Source organism: Aphelocoma coerulescens, chromosome 9 (genome assembly GCF_041296385.1).
Source record: "Aphelocoma coerulescens isolate FSJ_1873_10779 chromosome 9, UR_Acoe_1.0, whole genome shotgun sequence".
NCBI lineage: Eukaryota > Metazoa > Chordata > Aves > Passeriformes > Corvidae > Aphelocoma > Aphelocoma coerulescens.
In genome coordinates, this window is record NC_091023.1 from 11630973 (window position 1) to 11652304 (window position 21332).

A 21332-nucleotide genomic window follows, 5' to 3' on the forward strand; every position below is an offset into this window, starting at 1 on the left:
GAAAAGGCTGCTTTAATGATTCAGGTAGGAGAGAAAAAGATTTTAGCTTATGGAAAATAAGAAATGTTTTAAAGAGAAAAATAACTTTATTTGTAACCCCAAGGGTGCTGTAGAAGCCCAGAATGAAGCCTGTCAATTTATGGGTGGAGCAATTAATGAAAACATAAGCAACAGTGAGACATTATGAGGAAGTTAAAAATGGGTTTAGTTCTCTTGATTCTGCTGTGACAACTGGATATGCTCTGAAAGACTTCAGAGAGGCAGATTAAACTTGTAGTATGGAGAGTGGGACATGTCTTATACAGAATACATTTCCAGACTGTATCAGGATGAGATTGCTCACAGGGTTTGTATTATTTTGAGGCTATGTGAGACAGAATTTCAAGAAAAGTTCTGTGTCAGACTGGCAGATCCAGAGGACAGGGCTGTGCTGATGTTCCTGTGGTGTGGCTACAAAGGCGTTACAGATGCTTTAGTGAGAGTGAGTTCAAGTAAGCCCAAGAAAAAGGGGATGGGGCAAAGAAAGCACAGGAGGAAATGGCGAGACAGGAAAATAGAGCGTGTTGTTAATTTAGAGATGAAGGCCAGATGGGAGTAGATAAGCTTGCTGAAGTTCTGGGCTTTATTTCAGTTTGAAGATAAATCAGTTGATATTGTGATTGGGGAACAACTGAAGGGAGAATAAGGGAGTAAAAATAACTAAAGGAGAGGAAGAGAATGGATTGAAGAGAGACCAGGAAATTATTTGTCAGTATATTTGGAATTCATTTATCATTTGCAGTGTGTGAGTGGGGTAGGATAAGGTACTGTGGTGGGCAGTAAACTTTTTATTAGTTTAACACAAAGCCTTGGGTATTTTGGAATTTAAAGAAATCCTAGGAAGAATTAAGTTGCATAACAATAAATATATGATTTTGGCATAATGCAATAATCTATTAGAACTAGTAATGCCACGTTCCCTTTCTCTCATTTTAGCAGTATATTTAAGGAATAAAAATTTGCCCAGATAATATGAGTTTTCATTTCCAGACTAATTTATGTGTGGACTGGAATTTGTGCTCTCTGTGGAATTACAGAATAGCATATTCAAATTTCTGAACAGAGGAAATAGAACAGTTTCTGCACTCAGGACTGGAAAGTGGAGGGTGGGAGCTCTGTGTGTCCATCCCATGCTCTGCATCCTTGTAGGCTGAACTCAGCAGGTATCTGCATTGTTACCCCAAGCATGGCATTTCTCTGACTGTAGTTCTGAGAATAAAACCTGCTCTTCAGGGGATGCAGATGCTTTGAATGTGCGTTTCAGATTATTTTAAATTGTTCATCAGGTACTATACTTATGTCCTGTAAAAGAAGCACCACCTCAAAAGAAACAATGAACAGAAGTCCTAACATGGACACCACCGTGTAAGCACAGTGTGTGTTTTCCTAATATTCTTCCAGTGAGCTGCTACCTTTAATAGGGACGAGTCCAGGGTGGGATTAGTTTCGGATATTTTGGACAAGCCCTTCCTCAAGCTCCGGGCGCTGCGGGGCGATTCTGCCGCCAGAGGGCGCCCAGGGGCGGGGCCGCTGTCACCGCGCCTCGAGAAAGCCACGGGAACGGCTGGGACAGTGCAGGGCCAGGGAATGGCTGGGACAGTGCAGAGCCGGGGAATGGCTGGGAGAATCCAAAGCCAGGGAATGGCTGGGACGGTGCAGAGCCGGGGAATGGCTGGGAGAATCCAAAGCCAGGGAATGGCTGGGACAGTGCAGAGCCGGGGAATGGCTGGGAGAATCCAAAGCCAGGGAATGGCTGGGACGGTGCAGAGCCGGGGAATGGCTGGGAGAATCCAAAGCCAGGGAATGGCTGGGAGAATCCAAAGCCAGGGAATGGCTGGGACAGTGCAGAGACAGGGAATGGCTGGGAGAATCCAAAGCCAGGGAATGGCTGGGAGAATCCAAAGCCAGGGAATGGCTGGGACAGTGCAGAGACAGGGAATGGCTGGGAGAATCCAAAGCCAGGGAATGGCTGGGACAGTGCAGAGCCAGGGAATGGCTGGGACAGTGCAGAGCCGGGGAATGGCTGGGACAGTGCAGAGACAGGGAATGGCTGGGACAGTGCAGGGCCAGGGAATGGCTGGGACAGTGCAGAGACAGGGAATGGCTGGGACAATGCAGGGCCGGGGAATGGCTGGGAGAATCCAAAGCCAGGGAATGGCTGGGACAGTGCAGAGCCGGGGAATGGCTGGGAGAATCCAAAGCCAGGGAATGGCTGGGACAGTGCAGAGCCAGGGAATGGCTGGGACAGTGCAGAGCCGGGAAATGGCTGGGACAGTGCAGAGCCGGGGAATGGCTGGGAGAATCCAAAGCCAGGGAATGGCTGGGAGAATCCAAAGCCAGGGAATGGCTGGGACAGTGCAGAGCCGGGGAATGGCTGGGAGAATCCAAAGCCAGGGAATGGCTGGGACAGTGCAGAGCCAGGGAATGGCTGGGAGAATCCACAGCCGGGGAATGGCTGGGACAGTGCAGAGCCAGGGAACGGCTGGGATAACCCAGAGCCGCAGGAATGGCTGGGATAATCGAGAGCCACGGGAATGGCCGGGATAATCGGCTTTGCTTTTCTTCCTGTATTTTTTTAATAAAGCACTGTATTAGGAAATAAAAATATGCAATACTAAAAACCAGTCTGCACTGTTTTTAACTTCATGGTCTCCATTTTTCAGGGCAAAGCAGAATGGCAAGAAGCAGGGAGTAAGCAGAAATGTAAAGAAAACTTTTAAAAGGTTCCTATATTTTCATTTCAGCACTTAAACAGCATTTTCCCCCCAATGATCTCTGCTCTTCCTCTGCTACAACGTGCTAGGATGTTGTGTGCGCCTGCAGAAGAACAACCAGGACCACACGTGCTCTGAGACAGCTTTGCTGTAGGCAGTGAGTGAAGCAGTTCAAAGTATCCAGCTATACCTGCAGTGTGTAACACAAGTTACACCAGGACTTGCGCTTTTCTATTTCTGTTATCACTTGCATTGGAGTCATTGAGTACAGCTGCACTTAGGCTCCTGCAACTGCACCTGTAGAAAAGTGGAACATTTGGGGGAAGAATTAATGTTTCTGTGTTGTACAACTTACAATGAGGAGATAATACCTGACACAGAAAATCTTCCTAATTTTTTTTGTGATGGTTCTGTCATCTAACAAATTACATCATTTTTTTCTTTCTCCTTATAATATTTCCACCTGATTCTGTTTATGGAGTCATTCTGGAAGAGGGAAGCATCTCCTGAGAAACAGGCTTAATCCTTACAGTACATCCGAAAGTTTTCTAAAATTGCATTTCTGTTCAAACCCCAAGGCTTCTTTTTCTTACCTTGAAAACAGATTTGTATTTCTGATGCAATTTCTACATTCTGACAATTTTTTTGGCATCAGCTTACACAGCTTGGTTGATTTCAGAGCAGCTGTATGAATTACACACCAGGAAAGTATGTGGCATTACAGCTGCTTTTAGTGTGGCAGAAAGGCCATGGATATCATACCAAAACCAGCTTCTCAGATTTTTCACAGAACATGCGATATCTTGCACTGACAACACTGGGCAAAACTTCTGCTGATGTTCTGTGAGTTTTAACTATCACTGCGTCTTTCAAAATGCATGGGCAGCTTGCACTGCAAGTGACCTTCATACAAGGCCTCTTTGCTGTCTAAACACATTTTGTGTAGTAGAATAATCAGCAGCAAGTAAGCCAAATGATGATTTTAAGCCTCTACTTTCTCTTACAAGTAGCTATGCGACAGTAATGTGCTCTGTGAAGCTCTTGTGGAGAGCTTGTGTGACACAACCACACCTGAAATGGAAGAGCCCCCACAGGAAGTGGGCTGGGAACCTTCACACATACAAATGCCAGCTGCAGCTGCAGCCCCAAAGGAGGCAGAAGCAATGTGCTCAGAACAAAAACCTAACTGAATAAAGGTGCATTTTCCATTGAAGCAATTGTTGCAAGGCCTGGCTGTTTATTGGGTCAGACACAAGGACTTGTCTTCTTTACTAGGAAAACAGATTTTTTTAAGGACTGAAAGAGAAAAAACGAAATATGCCCTACTAGGAACAACATGTAACTATTACAATGTTTAATACTTTGGGTATCCTGAAATTGTGTTCTAATCAGCATCATAGCAGTTACTGCAATAGAACAGGTTGTGGCAACTTCATAGTTCTTCTTTCTGATTCTCTGTTTTGTATTTAGGCTATACATCCTCTGTGGCTTATAGCAGGTGCTGTGGCATTGTCATTTATAGAGGCTGATTAATACATCATTTACAATTGACTAGATTTAGGACCTAAGTATTAAAAACAGCGATTTCAGTATTTGTATATAATAGTTTAATATTTGAAGAGTGTAAGGAGTTTACAAATTTTTAACATGCCAAGTACTAAACTTGAATTTTATAAATTGATGAAAAACTACTAATACAGGGTTGTTGTATAATTCTGTTTCTTTATAAACCAGTACTTTAATACTTAAATATTTGCTGATTCAGATTAAGAATCTTTTGTTCTACAACTATATACCAATATGCTGGAAACATTTGGTGATTTTTGATCTTTAGGTGTAAGAAACACTTCCATATATATTCTTTCCTCTTTGTGATTATTTCATTTTAGGACAATGACAAATACAAATTTCATTATGTGTCTAAAATACTGTATTAACTTAATAAATGCATAGAAAGTGCATTTTTGGGGAATGTAAGTTTATTCCCAACATATGGCCCTGTAAGGACCTCCATAGAAAGATATATTGCAGATATCACAAGTGAACAACATATTATTTATTACTGTAATGTGCAAATAAAGTTGCTTTTGACAAAAGACAAAGGGAAGATCTATGTATAAAGGGTACATATCTTCCAAAAAAAAAGGAAAATGAAGGAAATCATCACTTCAACATATATTTCACCGATAAAAGATAGTTCCGTTCAAATGAGCTATCAGCAGCTTTCCCACCAAGAAGACATTTAACCTGTAACAAAGAACTGATGTGAAAATTTACGTGCACATTTTCTCCAATAACAAAAGTTGATTTTAAGTTCCTGACTGTGTGTTCACACTGTTTGTTGCAGTTCAGTGCCACCTCAGTAGTTTATGTGAGTTTTAAAGTCCATACATAACTACCCTATATGATTGCACTGATGTAAATCTTAAAGTAGTTCAGGGTTTCTTAAGGTTTTCTTTTTTAACTTGGCTCACTTCAGTGATCTACTTTAAAGTATGTCCTTGCCAACAGTTGTAGAAGTGCAACACTAAGAAGCTGGTGAATTGGAATATAGAACAATACACATTCAGAACTTTTTGTTAACCAACCTTGCAGCTATAAAGAAGATCAGGATATTGACACCGTTGCATACTGAACTGTTTCCCAATAGTTCTTCAATATAATTCAATAGTTTCAATTGCTTTTTAAGGAATTCCAGCAGCATGTAGCAATATTAAACTAAGAACCTGATTTTTCATGCAATGAACTTTCAAAAAGCTAAGAGGATGAAAACTTACAGTGGCTCTTACTTGACAGGAAAATTAACATCAGACTCACCTCTCAAAGCTGAAAAAATTATGCCCTGTACCACCATACAACACCTTCTGCATTGATTACCAGGGGCTTAATGTTAAAAAAATTTATTTCAATATTTTAAATGCTCTTTAGCTATTCCATGTTCTCCAGTATCTAATTTTCTAGTGAATAAACTTCTCAAACATGATGAATCTTAGTCAGTTCATGGAGTACATTATAAGCAGAAACATGACTGCTCATATGTAACAGGGCTTGTGAACAATTAAATTGAATTATAACAAAATTTAGTGTGCTGTAGTAGAGTTCATTCCCATGGAAGGAGTCACTGGCAATGTTATTAAATTCTACAGTAACTCTAATTAGGTAAAGGGGCCAGAGACCTCAAACTGTTTCTGGAAACATTTTCCAGTCACAATGATATTTTCCATATATTTCCTGTTTCTGCATTTATGAGTTTTTTACTTCAGGTGCATTAAGTGTCACAGCATTTATAATGCAGCCTATGTATTGAGGATGGCTACTTTAGATGCAGCTGATACCTTAAAAAAAAAAAATTAAAAATCATTGAAGTAGAATCACAGAATATTCTGAGTTGGTAGGGACCTATTGAGTCCAACTGAATCATTTCAGAAATATATGAGAACTTCTCTTCAGATTTGCATCACAGAAATAGTAATTTTAGTATGCTGAATTAATGGAATTATTATAGTAGCATTTCAACAGTAGTTGACTAGCCAGGCAAGAAATACAATCATTTTCTTATTCTCAGTAACTAATCTTTTATCAGATTGAATACATAGTAGGAAGGACTTTTATAAATCATTCATGTCCTGACCAAATTCTCTTGTAGGACTAGTGTAAATCAGAGTAACTGCACTGCAGTCAATGGATTTTCACCAATGGTTAATGGTGAAAAGTTAAAAGAGAAACAAGGGTAAGGGGTCTTACCATTGTTCTAATATTAAAATACTAGCAGTGTGCTTTTAATTGCTGTATTTGCTAGTTCTAAAGTAAAATACCTTAACTAATTTTGAAAGCATATTTCCAATAATTTATTAGCATTATGGAGCACATTTGCTTTTCACTCAAGTGCAGCTAAATGTGGTTGGTTCTATCAACACACGAAACACGAAAATAAAAACATTCTGTAAAAGAATCTTCTGGAATTTGTTCTATACTTGTGCTTCTTCTGTAGATTTCTCTCTTGGTTGTTTCTTTTGAATACAAGGTTGTATAAGTAAAAATATTATTCCCACCATGTATAGCAATCCAGCTATGTAAAAAGAAAAGTCGTATTTTTGTGTGATGTCATATATCCAACCTGGAAAATAAGGACAAAACAGGTTTGTTACAAAGCTTGACAAAAAGGTACATTGCATGTGAAAATACAAAAAATACTTCACATTTCTTTCATGACATCTCTGTCAAGTCCACAGATGCTTTGTAGGAAAAAATATTTTTCAAGCAAGTTATTACAGATCTGATTTTAAAATCAACATTTTGTAATCCCAAACCAATTAGTTCTTCCCCCCTACCACTGCCTCTGTAAAATGCCCAATACTGGTTAGTTCAAATGCCGTGCCTTGTGCAAGCAAACACATTCCCTATAGCTGTCTCCAAGACTCACATACCAATAGAAGATTGTTCAAGAGATACAATCTCAGTACTGCAATGACTCTCATTCCAACCTCAGTTCCTTTGCAAAAACACATTAAAATTACTTCAGGAAATTTTGAGAACCCAAACCAGCAAAATTCCCTCACATCACACTGGCTGCATTGCAATGTACCTACAAGACCAGAAACTCTCTTTACATCAGCTAGTTGCATCCAATTTGCTTCGTAAAAGACCAAATACAGAGACAGGTTTAGCACAGACTGGGAGGTGCTGAGGGAACATGGCAGAATAAAACACTGCTGCTTTTCATGGGGCACTGAGCAAGCTTTCTTCTCACTTGTGTTGCTCACTCAGTGGTGGGGAGAGAAGGGGCTCTTGCTTTTCTGGGCTGCTCGTGTGCTGCTGGTTTCCCCTCAGCCTAGAGCTGCCCCTGGCTGACCATACCCATGACTCCCAAGGTTTCTTATCACTTTCTTCTGTTCAGCACCTCTGTAAAAGAGAGCTGAAGTCCGGTGTAGCACTGACAATAAGTACCTGTATCTCTTCTGTGCTGCCCCGCCTCTTTCTATGAGGAAATTTATAATGAATGTCTGTTTAAACCTAAGTAACTCTAGAGATAACATACATACACTTCTCCCTTCTGCTGGGGATGGCAGTAAAGAGGTTATGAGCAGTGTGGTCCCCAAAGTAGGTATTTCTGGTTGAAGGAAGGCAAAGCAAAGTTAGTTAAATCAACACATCCACTGGCAGCTTAGAGTGGTGACAGCCAAGCACACACCACAGTCCTTGGGCTAATGCTGTGGTACTAACAGCTGCCTACCCTGAGAACTAATCACCGTTTCTTCATGTGTGTAAAGGTGTATGTATGTATGTATGTGTATGTATAGTGTATATACTACACAAAGCATGAAAAAATAGGTTACACCTTTCTCATTTAAAAAAAAAGAAGCGTAAGATACTGTTTAAGGAAACATACCATTGTAAGGATAGATTGTAATAGATTTAGGGTTATGTCCAAGAACTGTAATTTTCAATGTGAGGACAGTGAGCTGGAACCCAGCAGATGTGACCTGTAAATCTGTACAGTGTAAAGCTGGATGTTACATCCATTCTGGAGCAGCTGTGATTTTGTTAACTACACATGCTCATAGCGTAAGAAAGTTTAATAATATAAAGAGTCACACAGTCATTACACAAACATCTTTTGGTTAGCAATTTGAACTTTTTACCTGCAAAGGGTGGTCCAAACAAAGCAGATATTCCATTGGCACAAATGATGATGCCATAGGCATTTGCAAGGTGTTTAGTTCCAACTAAATCTTCAGTCACAACAGGCATTAGAGAAAAATAGCCACTAGAAAATCCTATTAGAGCACAAACCACAGCCAGGCCAACGTATGTTTGCATTAGTGGCAAAGTAAGAATGCAGGTGACCAGGGTAAAGTTAGCCATGAGGAAGACATTCCATGTGCTGATGCACGGGAGATCAGAGATGATTCCAAGGATAACTTTACCAAAAATATGAACAATGGCTATAATGGATGTCAAAGGAAATACATTGTCCTGCCTAGATAAGTTGTACTGCTTGACTATTTCTGGAAGGTGAATAAAGGGAATGACAAAGCTGCTATAGGCAAACAAAGCCCAAATTATAAAGGCCACGAATACTCTATTGGTAAACAGGGATGCAGCTCCAAAGTAGCTGGAGTACCAGAGTGCAAAGCCCTTCCTGACTGTAACTGTCAGCTGGCTCACTGTCTTAAGGATGCGCAGTCCATACACACTCCTTCCACTTCCAGATTTACCTCCAATTTCTATGTGCTGCACACTGCCAAGCACTTCTTCATTTGCTGCCTCTTCTTTTTTCTCTGGTTCTTCACTGAGAACTCCATTAGATTTTATAGTCTCTGCAGAATGGGAGAGAGCTTTTGCCCGATTTTCTTCACTATCACTTCTCACCACATATTTTTCACAGAGGTCTTTGGGAGACAGTGGTCTCATAAGTGCCCCACAGACACAAAGGTTCAGGGAGATGGCCCCCTGGATGAACATGGCATTCCTCCACCCAAATTCAGTGCAGAGGTACTTCAGTAAGGCAGTCATTAGGAAAGCTCCAAACCCTGTTCCTGTGGTACTGAGCCCTTGTGCAAGTGCTCTTCTCTTCTGAAAATACTGCCCTACCATGACCACTGCAGGCAGATAAACCATGCCACTTCCAATGCCTATGAAAAAAAAAAATTAAATAAATCTGAACTTTTTGCCAACAATGTAAAAAGCAGTGAAAAACAAATCAGTTTTATTCCTAACTTTTGTGTAAGCATAATAGTAAAATCAATAATAAATATTAAATTCTGATGTTAGCTTTCATTTCTGTCTTGTAGTGTTTTCCAAATTCTGCAGTACTCATTCCAGTGAGAATACAATACTGGCATTAATTGCTGGAAAAATTAACACATGGAATATAAAACCTTTATCTCAGGTCAGCATGAAAATCCTGGAAAGTTACAAATGTCCCACAGCCAGTCAGTGACAGTTACTATGGGGACAAATATAGACACAGCTTATTTTGAAATATCTGCATTTATAATACCCACATCTGATGGTATCAGTGACCCAAACTGCTTAGTGAGCACATCTTATTGCTTTCACCTAAGTTCCCCAGCAATGAAGATTCACACTGAGTTCCTGTCCTTGCTCAGTAGCTGTGGAGCCATAGTGACCATGACATGTATTTGAGGAGTCAGCACATGGGGCTAGCACACTGGTGGGACCTCAGGTGGCTTCCAGGTTGGTTCTCTTTGGGCACTCCAGGGAGGGCCACACAGTAGCTGCTCAGTCTTACAAGGCAGTTCTCTAATTCTGTAGAAAAGCCCTCACCTGTAGTTAAAAAACAGGGTATTCATGGCATATACTTTGAGCAGAAAGCCTTGAGTTGGGCAAAAACATCACTAGAGGTAACAGTTCACAATTTTTTCTCACAGCAAATTCTTCATAGAGGAATTTGGATTGGAACAGGTATATGTGGAAGATGCTTCCCAACTCACTGTGATTGTAACTCAGAAGTGTTTTGTAGCCTAGAAGTTTTTCTAAAAAGGTGCTAATGTAGCTGCATGCAGCTATAGCATGATCTAGCTATAGCTAGGCCAGAGAAAGCCATGATTCCACAAAAGCCTGAAAAAAAAGCCCCTCAACATCACAGCTGTGACCCTGGCCAGAGCTGACCCATTTTGCTTGTTAGAAGTACTTCTTTCTTTCCTGGGCAAATACACAATTGGGCTTTTATTTTACGCCAGTGTCCCTCCCCAAACCCAACCACAGACTCAGGGAGGCCTCTCTGCCCCCCAGGAGACCTCCTGCTCCTGGGGCTGCTGCCGGCTGCAGTGAGGAACCAGCCCAGGCCCTGCTGAGGAGGAGTGAGTGAGGAGCTGGGGAAGGGAGCCCTGAGGTGAGGGGCCCTTCAGGAATGTGCTGAGGGTGGCTGCAGATGGAGAGATGAGGTAGGGATCGTAGGGGCAAACTGAAGGCAGCAGCCATGAGCAGGCCCACAAGCACAGTGTGGAGGCCCAAAAGTGACGGCAGCAAGAGGTGGCCACTGCAAGGGAACAGCAGCTTTACAGCCAGCAGCCATGAGAACATGGAGAGACTCTCCTGGGTGAGCCGGGACTGAGGGGATGGTGAACAAGGGGATGGGAGTGAGCAGGCAGGGACTGAGGGAGAGTGAGGAGATCATGAGGGAAGGGACAGTGAGCAGAGGCCTCATGGAGCTGGAAAGAACCTCTCCGATATCTCTACACTGCTTTTCTGGCCAGAATTATTCCTACAACACCTCACTTCTCCACGTCACATAAAAGTTTGCCTCTGATTTTTTTCTGAAAATACAGTTTTCACCCCTCTTTAAATTCTTCATATAATCTCTGCCATTTGTGATTTTTTGTGTGCTCTTTCTGAAAAGCAGTATGGGCTGCAAGAAGAATTCTGTAGATTCCTGCCTGCTTGATTATATTTAATATATATGGAAACAGAAATTCTGAAAAAGGCAGAATCCTCTCTGTGATCATTGTTCTTAGTTCAGGAATTTACAACATGACTGAATCTATGGTATGGTGGTATAAAGGGTCATCAGAGTGATCTTTGCTAGTCTCAACATTTCTCCATCCAGAAAGCTAGATTAAAACTTACATATAGAAATTCTGTAGATTTTTATGAAATTCTATGAAAGGACAGTTTAAGAGAATGCAGGGTACTGAAGCTACTACTATTGCAAACAATCCCTTTTTTCATATTTCCCTCTGGCAAATATAACATAGATACTGCCTCATCTGCAAACATAACTGGCCGTGTTATCCGTGGAGTGAGTAATATTTCAAGCCCCTTGAACTGCTCAGTATTGCTCTGATAGTAATTAAAAACCAAATTTTGTATTTCTTACATGGATAATTTTCACCTTTTTGTGTCATACCTATGAACAGTATCTCTTTTCAAAAATGAACAGAAAATAAAATGGAGTAGTGCTTTAAGCACTTAATTATGGTTTCTACACAAGTTACTTCAAGTAACTGAATTTTTTCACAAGAAACATTGCTAGAAACTGAGCATTCAGGCACTAAGGATCTGTTGGCTCTGAAGGGAGATGCCTAAACATGTATGCCTCTTTGTATTTTGATTGGGCTCTTACACATGTCAAAAGGTTTTCTAGACATCTAATTTCAATTGAAATGACAAAAAATTACTTCAGTCCTTTTGATTTTAAAAATTGTAGCACCACTAGTTGCTCTAAGTGGTTGTTGATACAATCTGAATAACCATTATTGGAAACTGTGTATGATATACAGCCCCATGGATTATGCTAAGTTGAGGCTAGGATAGAGTTAATTTGCTTCCTAGCAGCTCATATGGTGCTGTGTTTTAGATCTGTGACCCAAACACTGCTGATAACACAGGCAGTTGGTTTAGTTGTTGCTGGACAGTGCTTACACAGCATCAAGGCCTTTTTTGTTTCTCACCCTCCATGAGTGGGGGAAGCACCAGAAGCTGAGAGGGGATGCAGTAGGACAGGCGACCCTAGCTGACATAAGGGATATCCCATACCATGAGATGTTGTACTCAGCAATAAAACTGGAGGAAGGGAAAGGAAGGGAGGACAGTTGGAGTTGTGGCAATGTCTTCCCAGGTAATAATTACACAGGACCAAGCCCTGCTTTACTGGAAACAGCTGAACACCTGCCTGCCCATGGGAAGTAGTGAATGAATTTCTTATCTTTGTTTTGCTTGTGCATCCAGCTTTTGCTTTATCTACTAAACTATCTTTATCTCATTTTTACCTTTCTGATTCTCTCCCCATCCCACTGTGGGAGAGTGAGTGAACAGCTGTGTGCATCTTAGCTGCCTACCAGCTGTTACCCACTTCACTCTTTAAAACATGTTTTGAAGCAGTGCAGAGTTATCATAATCCAGTATTCTATTAATACGGAGCAACTTCAGAGAAGACATTTGTTATTCTGTCCTGTGACAAGGAGAGGAGTTAGCTAGATATAAAATTAATCTTTAAATTTTACTTGTTAGAGTTTGGGTTACACTAATTCTCCTAATTAAAAATGTCCTCTAATGTATTCACTTGGGTGAAACTGATAAAAGTTCCACCTTCACATGGCAGATTTAAATGACAACAGAAGTCACTAGGCCCAATCCACTGAGTAAATAAGTTTTCTAAAAAGATAACAGGCTGTAAAAAGTGTGAAAGCAGAGCTGAAATAACTTTACAGTCTACCTTCCCTGTTTACTCACTCAGGTAAGCTTCAAAGGAATCAAAAATAGTTGAAAGAACCTTCAAACATTAGAGCAGCTCTCACCAGCTGTCACTCCAAAGGTGAGGAAGAGGTAGTGCACATTTGAGGCGTGGGCACTCAGTATCCAACCCAGGGCATTCAGTATCCCTCCAATTATAGCTGTCGTGCGGCATCCACACATGCTGATGAATAAACCAATAAAAGGACCTGTTAAAAAACATGAAAGAAATGATAAATTATTTATTTAATTCTTTCTGCTCTAATAATTTTTCACCCTAATTTTCTTAATGTTTTAAATAAAATGTTAAATATCAGGCAACTCATGCAACTCAGTTTATTTTTCATATTACTTCTTAAAATCATGGGAAGAGAAATACAACCAACTAATTAAATACTTAGCAAATACCTGTAAGACCTAAAATCAAAGTTGCCCCATGAAGAAGGGCCAGTTTAAACAGAGGAATAAGCTGAAACCATTGTTGCCAATGCTGATGCTGTGTGAGTGCAAGACTTTTTCACAAATAAGCAGAAGTTAAGCATTTTATTTTGTTTTCAGTGAAATATTTTAGGCAGATCTAAACATAACTTTTTCAATCTTCATTTACAGGGTCTTAGATGTGTATGTACATATATACACAAACATTTCCTTCAGATATTATTTTGGGTTGATCCAACTACAACGAAAAAAATACATTTTCATTTGGCTGCCAAACTGAAATATAAACCATGCGAATTCAACATTTTGTCCTCACAGATAGAGCATGGGGAGGACGCTAAGCTTCACAGATCATCTGTTTTCTTAATTCTAGTGAGACTGGAAGTCACAGGCTTCCTTTTCTGCTCATGCAGTCAGTCTCCTGGACTGTCTTCCCTATCATCTTCCCTGTTATTCCCTTTCTCCATCTAGATTGTAAAATGTGTCCTGGTGATTTTAAAAAGTGAACTCGGCACAATTGTAAGAAAATACTTAAGGGATGAATGGCAAACATATTCTAAAAATCTATATAATTTGGAAATATGTGATGCTGGCACATACCTACAATGAGTGTGATGCCCATGCTGAGGGAGCTAACCCACGCTGTTAAGCCACGACTTTGATTAAACTCTTCAAGCCATTCCATGTTGAGTATTCCAAGGGCCATTTGGGAACCCATGATGAGTATATGCACAAGGAAAGAGGAAAGTACAATCATCCAAGCCCATCCTCCATCAATGTTTGGATTGGGTTTAATTGGCTTGCTTCCAACTTTTGAGTCATCTCCAAAATCATATCCAATATCCTCTCGACTAGCATACATTTTGTCCACAGTGTTCTGAAGTAAATGCAGAAAACAGCTAAAAAATTCATACAAAATGATCAGATTTTGTAGTTTGGTTATAGTGAATACCATCAATCACTATCATATTTAACCACTGTGGTTAGTGCAGTTGTAGTGAGTTCTGTGCTTTCATTGTTCAAACGTAAAATGCTTAGATTGTCCAGTTAATTTATTTCTTTGTGTACCTTATTATCATGGCTGTCTATGCAGGAGTATTCAGAGGCTGACAGTAGGCTACATTATTTCCATTCCTATATGTTTTACTTACTTTTAGGTGGCTGAGAGCACTCACTCCTCATGGGTCGACTGTGGTCACAAAAAAGACTGGTCTCTCTCTGTATATTACTCCTCTGTGTCACCTTCTGCTGTCCCAGTAAGATGATGTGCCTTTGTGTTCAAGTTCATAACGCTTGGAGTAAAGAAGTGAAATCCTGAAGCAGCCGGTAGATGAAGTTACTGCATCTTTTCAGAGGAAACCAGTTTGGGAGTGTATTTCTTCCTTAGCAGTGGAAGAACAAGAATGAAGACAGCAAAAGATAAGGAATTAAGAGTCTTAATTTTCGAAATGCTTTGCTTACATAAATCACAACGAGGGAATTGTTACTACCTCTCTGGAAAGCTTTTTATTAGAGTCAGCGTGACAACAGTTTGCTATTATGCTTTCAGTTTCCATAGTATTAATCCTTATAATCCCACTCAAAACAAAGAATTCTTCCAAATGAATGTCAGTGCATATCAGAATCAAACTGAGTGGCAGGCTTATGTGCATAGGTGTACATAGGATCAGGCCATACTAGCTTAATTTGATTACTTCGGTTTATTCTGGTTTTACTCTAAGCAAAGACTGCAACACAAGGTGAAAATAATTTCAAAACCACTTCTAATTGATTAACAGTCAAGGTGCAGAATCCCGTCTTCCCTCCATCTGATTTCTGCTGCATCAGATTCAAATCTTACCCAACTGTGGAGCAGCACATAGGTTTCCATGGAGACTAGAAATGCAATGATACAAATTACCAGAGATGTTAATTTTTTGTCTTCTTTTCTTCTCCAGAGAAATAAAAAGAAACATCAGCTTCACGACAGTTGAAAGAGAGAAAAAAGCTATCAAAAATTGTTTTTAATAGTTCCTTATGTCTCCTGTGAGCCCTCAGAATGTGTGCCTCTGGGCTGGCTCCTCTCTGCTGCAAACAGGCAGTGAATGGACTAACCCAGATTCTGTACCAACTGAAAATTTGTCTTTAAATACGTGAGTACACTTTGCTTCTCAAGTTACTACCTTTCCAAACTGTTTTACGTTTTTTCTTATCGCTAGGTAAACACACAGAGAAGGCCCTGAGGTATTCCACAGTAATCCATTGCTGGAGTCAGAGCTGGCCAGTCCCAGACACCAGTGAACACCTGTTGATACGTGCAGCCTCTCCAGCCTGGCTGCTGCCTAAATTCCCTTTGTAGTCAAGTGCCACCTGACCCTTCCTTGCAGTGCAGGTAATCATGGGTAACTTAGGGCAGCTTGAGCACGTAGGTTCTTCCAAGAGCACACTGATCTGCCTCATAAGTGAGCTGCAGCTAAAATATGTTGCACCCCTGGTAGCAAATTGCTCATAAACAGATGCTCTTTAGCAACTAAGTTGTCACTAGCCCTAACTTGGCCATGGGAGGTGTTGGTGACACAGTCTGGAAGAACAAGAACTGTGCACATTTAACACTTGCTGCACAGGCAGATAAGCTGGCATCAGTTGACAAGTTGCCAGTGGAAACGGATACTGAAATGCTTTTCCTTTCCAAACTGAGAAACAGAGAATGGGGATGGTGTTTAGAGGTCCTTCTTAGAGGTCCTGCAGAGTGTTTGAGGCAGGATGGGCAGCAGGGGAACAACTCAGAGCCACGCAGTGGTGTAGACTGTAGACTGTTTTTTTGACCACAAAATGATAACCTTGTCACAATTATTAAATTATATTATTAATTAAATTAACGAGGACAGCCTTAGTCATGATTATACCTCACCCTTCCTCTACAAAAGGTAGGTCTTAAAGATGACATCTCAACCCTTTCCTAATAACGTACTTGGAGCCAGATCCTCTGTTGCTGTAGGTTACAGGACTACTTACAGAGGATTCAGCCCACTCACAAGGCAGAGAGAGACTAGCTGCATAAAGGTGATAAACACAGTGAATAATCATGCTAATGGGAAATAATGAGAAGAGGCAGAATGAGGAAAATCGCAAGCTGTTGCACATGCTCTGTATAAGATTAATGAAAGTGTATGAGGGATATTACAGTGCATCTTAGATAATGGAATACAAAATTATGTAACTGAAGATTCAGAGTCAAGATTAAATGTAAAGCCTCACTTTCTCTCTTATACTTTTGACTGGTTTTGTGCACACCTGAATCCTTATACTGGATACAAAAAAAATTTCTTCTTTGTACAGGAAACAGGAACATCTTTTATATATTTTAAATTATTTGAAGAAAAATAATTGATACTGAGCTGCAAAGTTTTGATACTCCTCTTTGCAATCTTGCTGACAGAACGGGCTTAGATAGAGTAGATGCAAGTTAATGTCATGCTTGTAACAATCCCCACAAATCTTCAGAAAATGCATATATTTTCCGTTTGAACTGAATTCTTGCTTATTATTACTTTCATACTATTAACTTTTCACTAAGGTCACAAGTTCAGTGTGAATACACTCAAAAGCAGGGGCGGTAATCTCCAATTACTGCACAAGCTCTCAGTCTCTGCATAAAGCAAGGATTGGATGCCTGGATCCCCTCCCCAGGACTGACTGATCGCCTGTTGCATCCAGGAAAAAGGCACTTACCTGCCTTCAGCCTTCTTCCCACACCACAGCACTGCGAAGAACAGGCTCATGAAAGGCAGAGGAGCCCAAGGGACTCTTTGCAATTGTGAAATCCTAGAGAAACTGGTATGAAAATGACAGCAGATGATTTGTGAAGCCAGCCAGTTTCCCCAGCAAGCAAGGCAGTGAAGACCCACTCACAGTAACAGTGCTTGAATGCAGCCCCTCAGAAGGAATTTAATCTAAAGGGAGGAGAATCTGGATTCTTGTTTGGTCACCTGGAAATGAACTAGGTTTTGGGTTTTTTTTCCCAGAAAAGCTTTTTAGACTATATGCACACAAAGTATGCAGAGCTCTTAGAAACATGGCCCAAGCATTAGTGCCTGCAAAGATGCTGAGCTTTTTTGAAAACTTGACTCATGAGCTATTTTAGGGACAAATTAAGGTGCCGTAACAACACCAAAGTTAGTAGCAAAACACCCAAGTTCCATGTACCATCAGTGGAGCTATGGCTCTCTAACTTGTAGTTCAACTAGATCACTGAAAAACATCTGCTCTTGATATAAAAAGTCCATATGATGAATAATTTACATATATTTGGTCAACTTATTCCAGCATTTGACTGCCTCCATGTTAAAAATTATAGAATAAAATTGTACTTTAAAGGCAGTTTCAATGGATAACTCATAAATACATTATAACTAGTAATGAGTTTTACTTTGCAATATTCCCAGTAAACATGCCACGTATAATTATTTGGTTGCTGAAGACATGCAGAGGAAGCATTGCTAAAAACATGGTTTATTTTGGTTGTCATGTGTTTTGGCAGTCTGACTTCGCCTGGCTGACACACCGAGCACTTAAGCTGTCAGCAACTTCATTGAGATGTGGACACCGGTCAGCTTTGCCAGTCAGAGCCCCAGTGCATAACAATGTGTGCCCGGCAAGGAACACAAAATCAGGGAAATTAAATGCTTAAAAGGCTAAACTAATTACCAGGGTCACAAGTTTGCATAAAGTCGGAAGCAGTTCCGTTCCCAGACCGGGGTTGCTGCCCTGCTGCCCCTCCCTGAGGGATGTTTCCCAAGCCCTGATCGGGCGGCCTTCCCGGAGACCCCTCGGTGCTGTGTGTGCCCCGGTGTGACCCACGCGTGGTGCCTCGTCCCCGGGGACGGCGGAATTGGCTCAGATAGCGGACAGCTTTCTCCTCTTGGTACCAAGGGAAATGGCACCTTGCATTAGGCGTGCACCTCTATTTTGTACAGGCTCACAGCCTGTTTCGGGAGCGGCCCGAAGGCAGGGGATGTACTTTTTTCTCCCAAGAGAGCAGCTGTGGGAGCTTCACACGCGTCACCCTCCCAGCACTCCGGCTCGGTTCACCTATGCGAAGCAGAGCTGGGGCGGGGACGGCCGCCACCGCCCGGGCCGCGGGGCTGCCACAGGGACAGCTCAGCAGCGCAGCCCGGGGCCGGGGCGCGGGCTCGGCCCGCGGGGGCTGCGGCGGAGCCGGGCGGCGGGGGCGGCGTTCGGGAGGCGGCGCGGCTGCGGCACCGCCCGCCCGCCGAGCACAAAGGATGACCGCGAGTTACCCCGCTGCGGCAGCCGCGCTCCCGGCCCGCCGCGCCTCCGAGGGGCCGCCGCCCCCGGCCCCGAGAGCCCCGCGCCGGCACAGCCCGGCACAGCCCGGCACAGCACAGCACAGCCCCGCACAGCCCAGCCCAGCGCGCCTCTGCCGCAGGCGGCGCGGCAGCTTGGCGTTCTCCGCCCGCCCCGGTGCCGGTGTGTTGCCGTGGCTCCTGGCTCCTCCCGAGGTACTCACCGCGCCGAGCTCCGCCAGCGCCGCCGTCCCTGCGCGCCTCGGCGCCGAGCTCCCGCTGTCAGCCCAACCCGCGGCGCTGCTCCGCGCCCCGGGACCCCGGGGGCTGCTGCGGGCTCCGGTGTCCACCTGCGCCCGGCTCCGCTTAGCGCCCAGCTCAGCCTCGCCCCTGCTCACCGCCCCGGGGCTTATTTTCCATAGGAGTGCTGCATCAGTTTGGGGCCGCCTGCCCCCCAGGCATCTCGTCCTCTGCACCGCCTTGTCTCCATTCCCTGCAATTTCAAATCTCCACGCTCTTTCATTCCTGCAATACCGGCTAATTCTGGTTTGGCGGAGCAGATTTGCAGTCCTCTCACATGCACACTCTTGTGGCTGAATGAAGTTTATTGCTGCACAGGTTATGGCTGGAAATTTACATCCCAGAGAATTGGAGGATATAATCCAATAAATGCAGCCGATATCAAGATTTTAACGGCCATTGAATTATGTTTATTTCAGAGTGGCTGGTTGAATTTATGCATCCAAACCACGCTGACAATGCAGCTTGGGAAGTTTCATTGCATGGTACCTTATTTGTGCAATAAATAAGTTTCAAAAATATTCCACCCTTGGGAGAAGAGATGCAAAAATACATTACTTTTTCAGAGCAGTATTCACTCCTTGGCTGGCTCTTTCTAAGTAACCTGACTAACGAGGTTTACATTCTGCAATTCATTGCTCTATTTGCAGTGAATATACCCAGGCTAAGGTGACTGTATGCCACCACACATAACTTTCATCCTCAGAGATTCTTGATGTCCTAGCAGTGCACTGAGTAGTATAGATGAAGGCTGTCCAAGAAGATATAAGAAGTATCTTGAGAGAAGACAAGATGAGGAGAAGCCAAGAGAAGTATTTTAATGGTGTTACACATACTGCCTATGTGCAAATCGTGGCACAGAGTCTGTTAAAGAATAACTGGTTTGAAGGGGGTTAAAAATATGCATTTGGGGCTTTTAAATATTTTTTTCTACAATTTTACTTGACTCTTTCCTCCATCTGATGTTTACAAATGCAAATCTGATCTATTTTTTTCATTAAAAAAATGTGCTGTTCCATTATGGATCTAGTCCATCAAATATATCAATATGAAACACTTCTGTCTGGGTTTGGTTCAAGTGTGTGGCAGATTATGGGCTATTGCTATGGCTTCAGTCTTAACATAAAACTTATGGTGCTTTGCATTGTAGTCTTCAAAAATAAATCCTTTTCCAGAATAAATAACTAGATTAGTGTCAGAGACTTGTGATTGGGTTTATTTATGTCTCCTTCATAAACAAAACTAGATTTCCATTTCAAAAGACTGTAATAGTGCATTGCAAATGTGTGTCATTCTCAGTATACATGTTCCCAGGTTATTGCATCTTTTACAATAATACCTTGCCCAACAGTGTATGCGCACTGCTATCCCAGAATTTAATTTGTAACTTGGCATTAGCTTTTTTACTGAAGTCCGGTTTCTTAAAAGGTTTGATGCTAGGGGCTTGACACTTGAAATTTGCCGCTTATCAACTAGTGTTATTACTCAAATTTGAGACACATACTTGGATTTCTGAATTATCTAACATGCTAACATCCTTTATTGTCTGCCACAGAAACAGATTTGACTGGCTGTTATCTCAGTACCTGAGATGCTGCCTATGTGCCTAAATCCTTGTGCCAACAGAGATTTGATCTGGTGGAGAATTCACTTAGCTGTGTCATACTGCTTCAGCAGTTTTGGTTCATATGCCATTGTGGTTCTGGGCTATAATCTTGGATTTATGTTGTCTCTTGAGAAAATGAGTATGTATGGATCGACTTGAATGGTAACCATGTGCAGGTCTAACAGAGTACAAATTATGTTCATTACTGAAAAAAGTCCATTTTGTAAGAATGGGGAGGACAATCCTATCATATCAGAAAAAGTCTGCAGTTTTTAGCTAAGAATAAGATGCCTGATCCAGTAAAATAAGATGTAAACAAAGTCTGACAGACTCTGGTGCCTTAGAAATCTTAACTGTGTAAAATGCTTGGATGGCAAGCAGAGTAACCCCAACTGAAAAGGAAGGATGTTTTACTAGTCCCTTAAACATAATGGTAATTAGATGTCATAATATAACTTCAAGGGAAAGAGGAATGGAGGGAGAGAGGGAAGAAAGCAGAAGTAGAAAGAATTGATAATTCAATTTCCTTTACTGTCTGGGGGGCACTGTGGTAGCATAGTCCTAGAAGTGGTGGTTGGAAGGGATCTCTAGGGTCCACCCTGTCCAGCCTTCCACTGGAAGCAGGCCCTTGAAAGCCTTCAAAGATGGAGACTGGCCAGCCTTTCTGGGCAGTATGTTCCTGTGTGGCACCAGCCATGCAAAACCGCATGCATCCACAAGGATCCACATGCATCACAACTTCAAGGACTTGGG

General features: G+C 42.0%; 2 protein-coding genes across 4 annotated transcripts; one reads left to right on the plus strand and one right to left on the minus strand.

Moving 5' to 3' along the window:
• Window positions 1–292: 292 nt before the first annotated feature.
• Window positions 293–2558, plus strand: MARCOL (MARCO like). The gene is made up of 3 exons (XM_069024811.1): window positions 293–481; window positions 1461–1881; window positions 1969–2558. The coding sequence occupies exons 1-3, from the start codon at window positions 293–295 to the stop codon at window positions 2556–2558; spliced, it is 1200 nt and encodes a 399-aa protein (XP_068880912.1).
• Window positions 2559–4460: 1902 nt separating this feature from the next.
• On the minus strand, window positions 4461–19520 carry SLC16A14 (solute carrier family 16 member 14). Of its 3 annotated transcripts, none has more exons than XM_069024249.1 (7): window positions 18898–19520; window positions 17100–17201; window positions 14540–14766; window positions 13989–14287; window positions 13016–13159; window positions 8396–9388; window positions 4461–6870 (listed from the first exon to the last, which is right to left on the minus strand). In XM_069024249.1, the coding sequence occupies exons 4-7, from the start codon at window positions 14248–14250 to the stop codon at window positions 6722–6724; spliced, it is 1548 nt and encodes a 515-aa protein (XP_068880350.1). In that variant the 5' UTR covers window positions 14251–14287; window positions 14540–14766; window positions 17100–17201; window positions 18898–19520; the 3' UTR covers window positions 4461–6721. The 3 variants fall into 3 exon arrangements, with proteins under 3 accessions (XP_068880350.1, XP_068880351.1, XP_068880349.1); XM_069024250.1 differs by having other exon boundaries at window positions 13989–14265; window positions 14540–14770; XM_069024248.1 differs by having other exon boundaries at window positions 14540–14770.
• Window positions 19521–21332: the final 1812 nt, after the last annotated feature.

Coding starts and splice junctions, on each gene's coding strand:
- MARCOL (XM_069024811.1), top strand. CDS start 293: ATGTCTTATACAGAATACATTTCCAGACTGTATCAGGATGAGATTGCT. Junction 482..1,460: donor TTACAGATGCTTTAGTGAGA/GTGAGTTCAAGT, acceptor TACCTTTAATAG/GGACGAGTCCAGGGTGGGAT. Junction 1,882..1,968: donor GCCAGGGAATGGCTGGGACA/GTGCAGAGACAG, acceptor GGGACAGTGCAG/AGACAGGGAATGGCTGGGAG.
- SLC16A14 (XM_069024249.1), bottom strand. CDS start 14,250: ATGTATGCTAGTCGAGAGGATATTGGATATGATTTTGGAGATGACTCA. Junction 13,160..13,988: donor GGGCATCACACTCATTGTAG/GTATGTGCCAGC, acceptor GTTTTTTAACAG/GTCCTTTTATTGGTTTATTC. Junction 9,389..13,015: donor CACCTTTGGAGTGACAGCTG/GTGAGAGCTGCT, acceptor TTTTTTTCATAG/GCATTGGAAGTGGCATGGTT.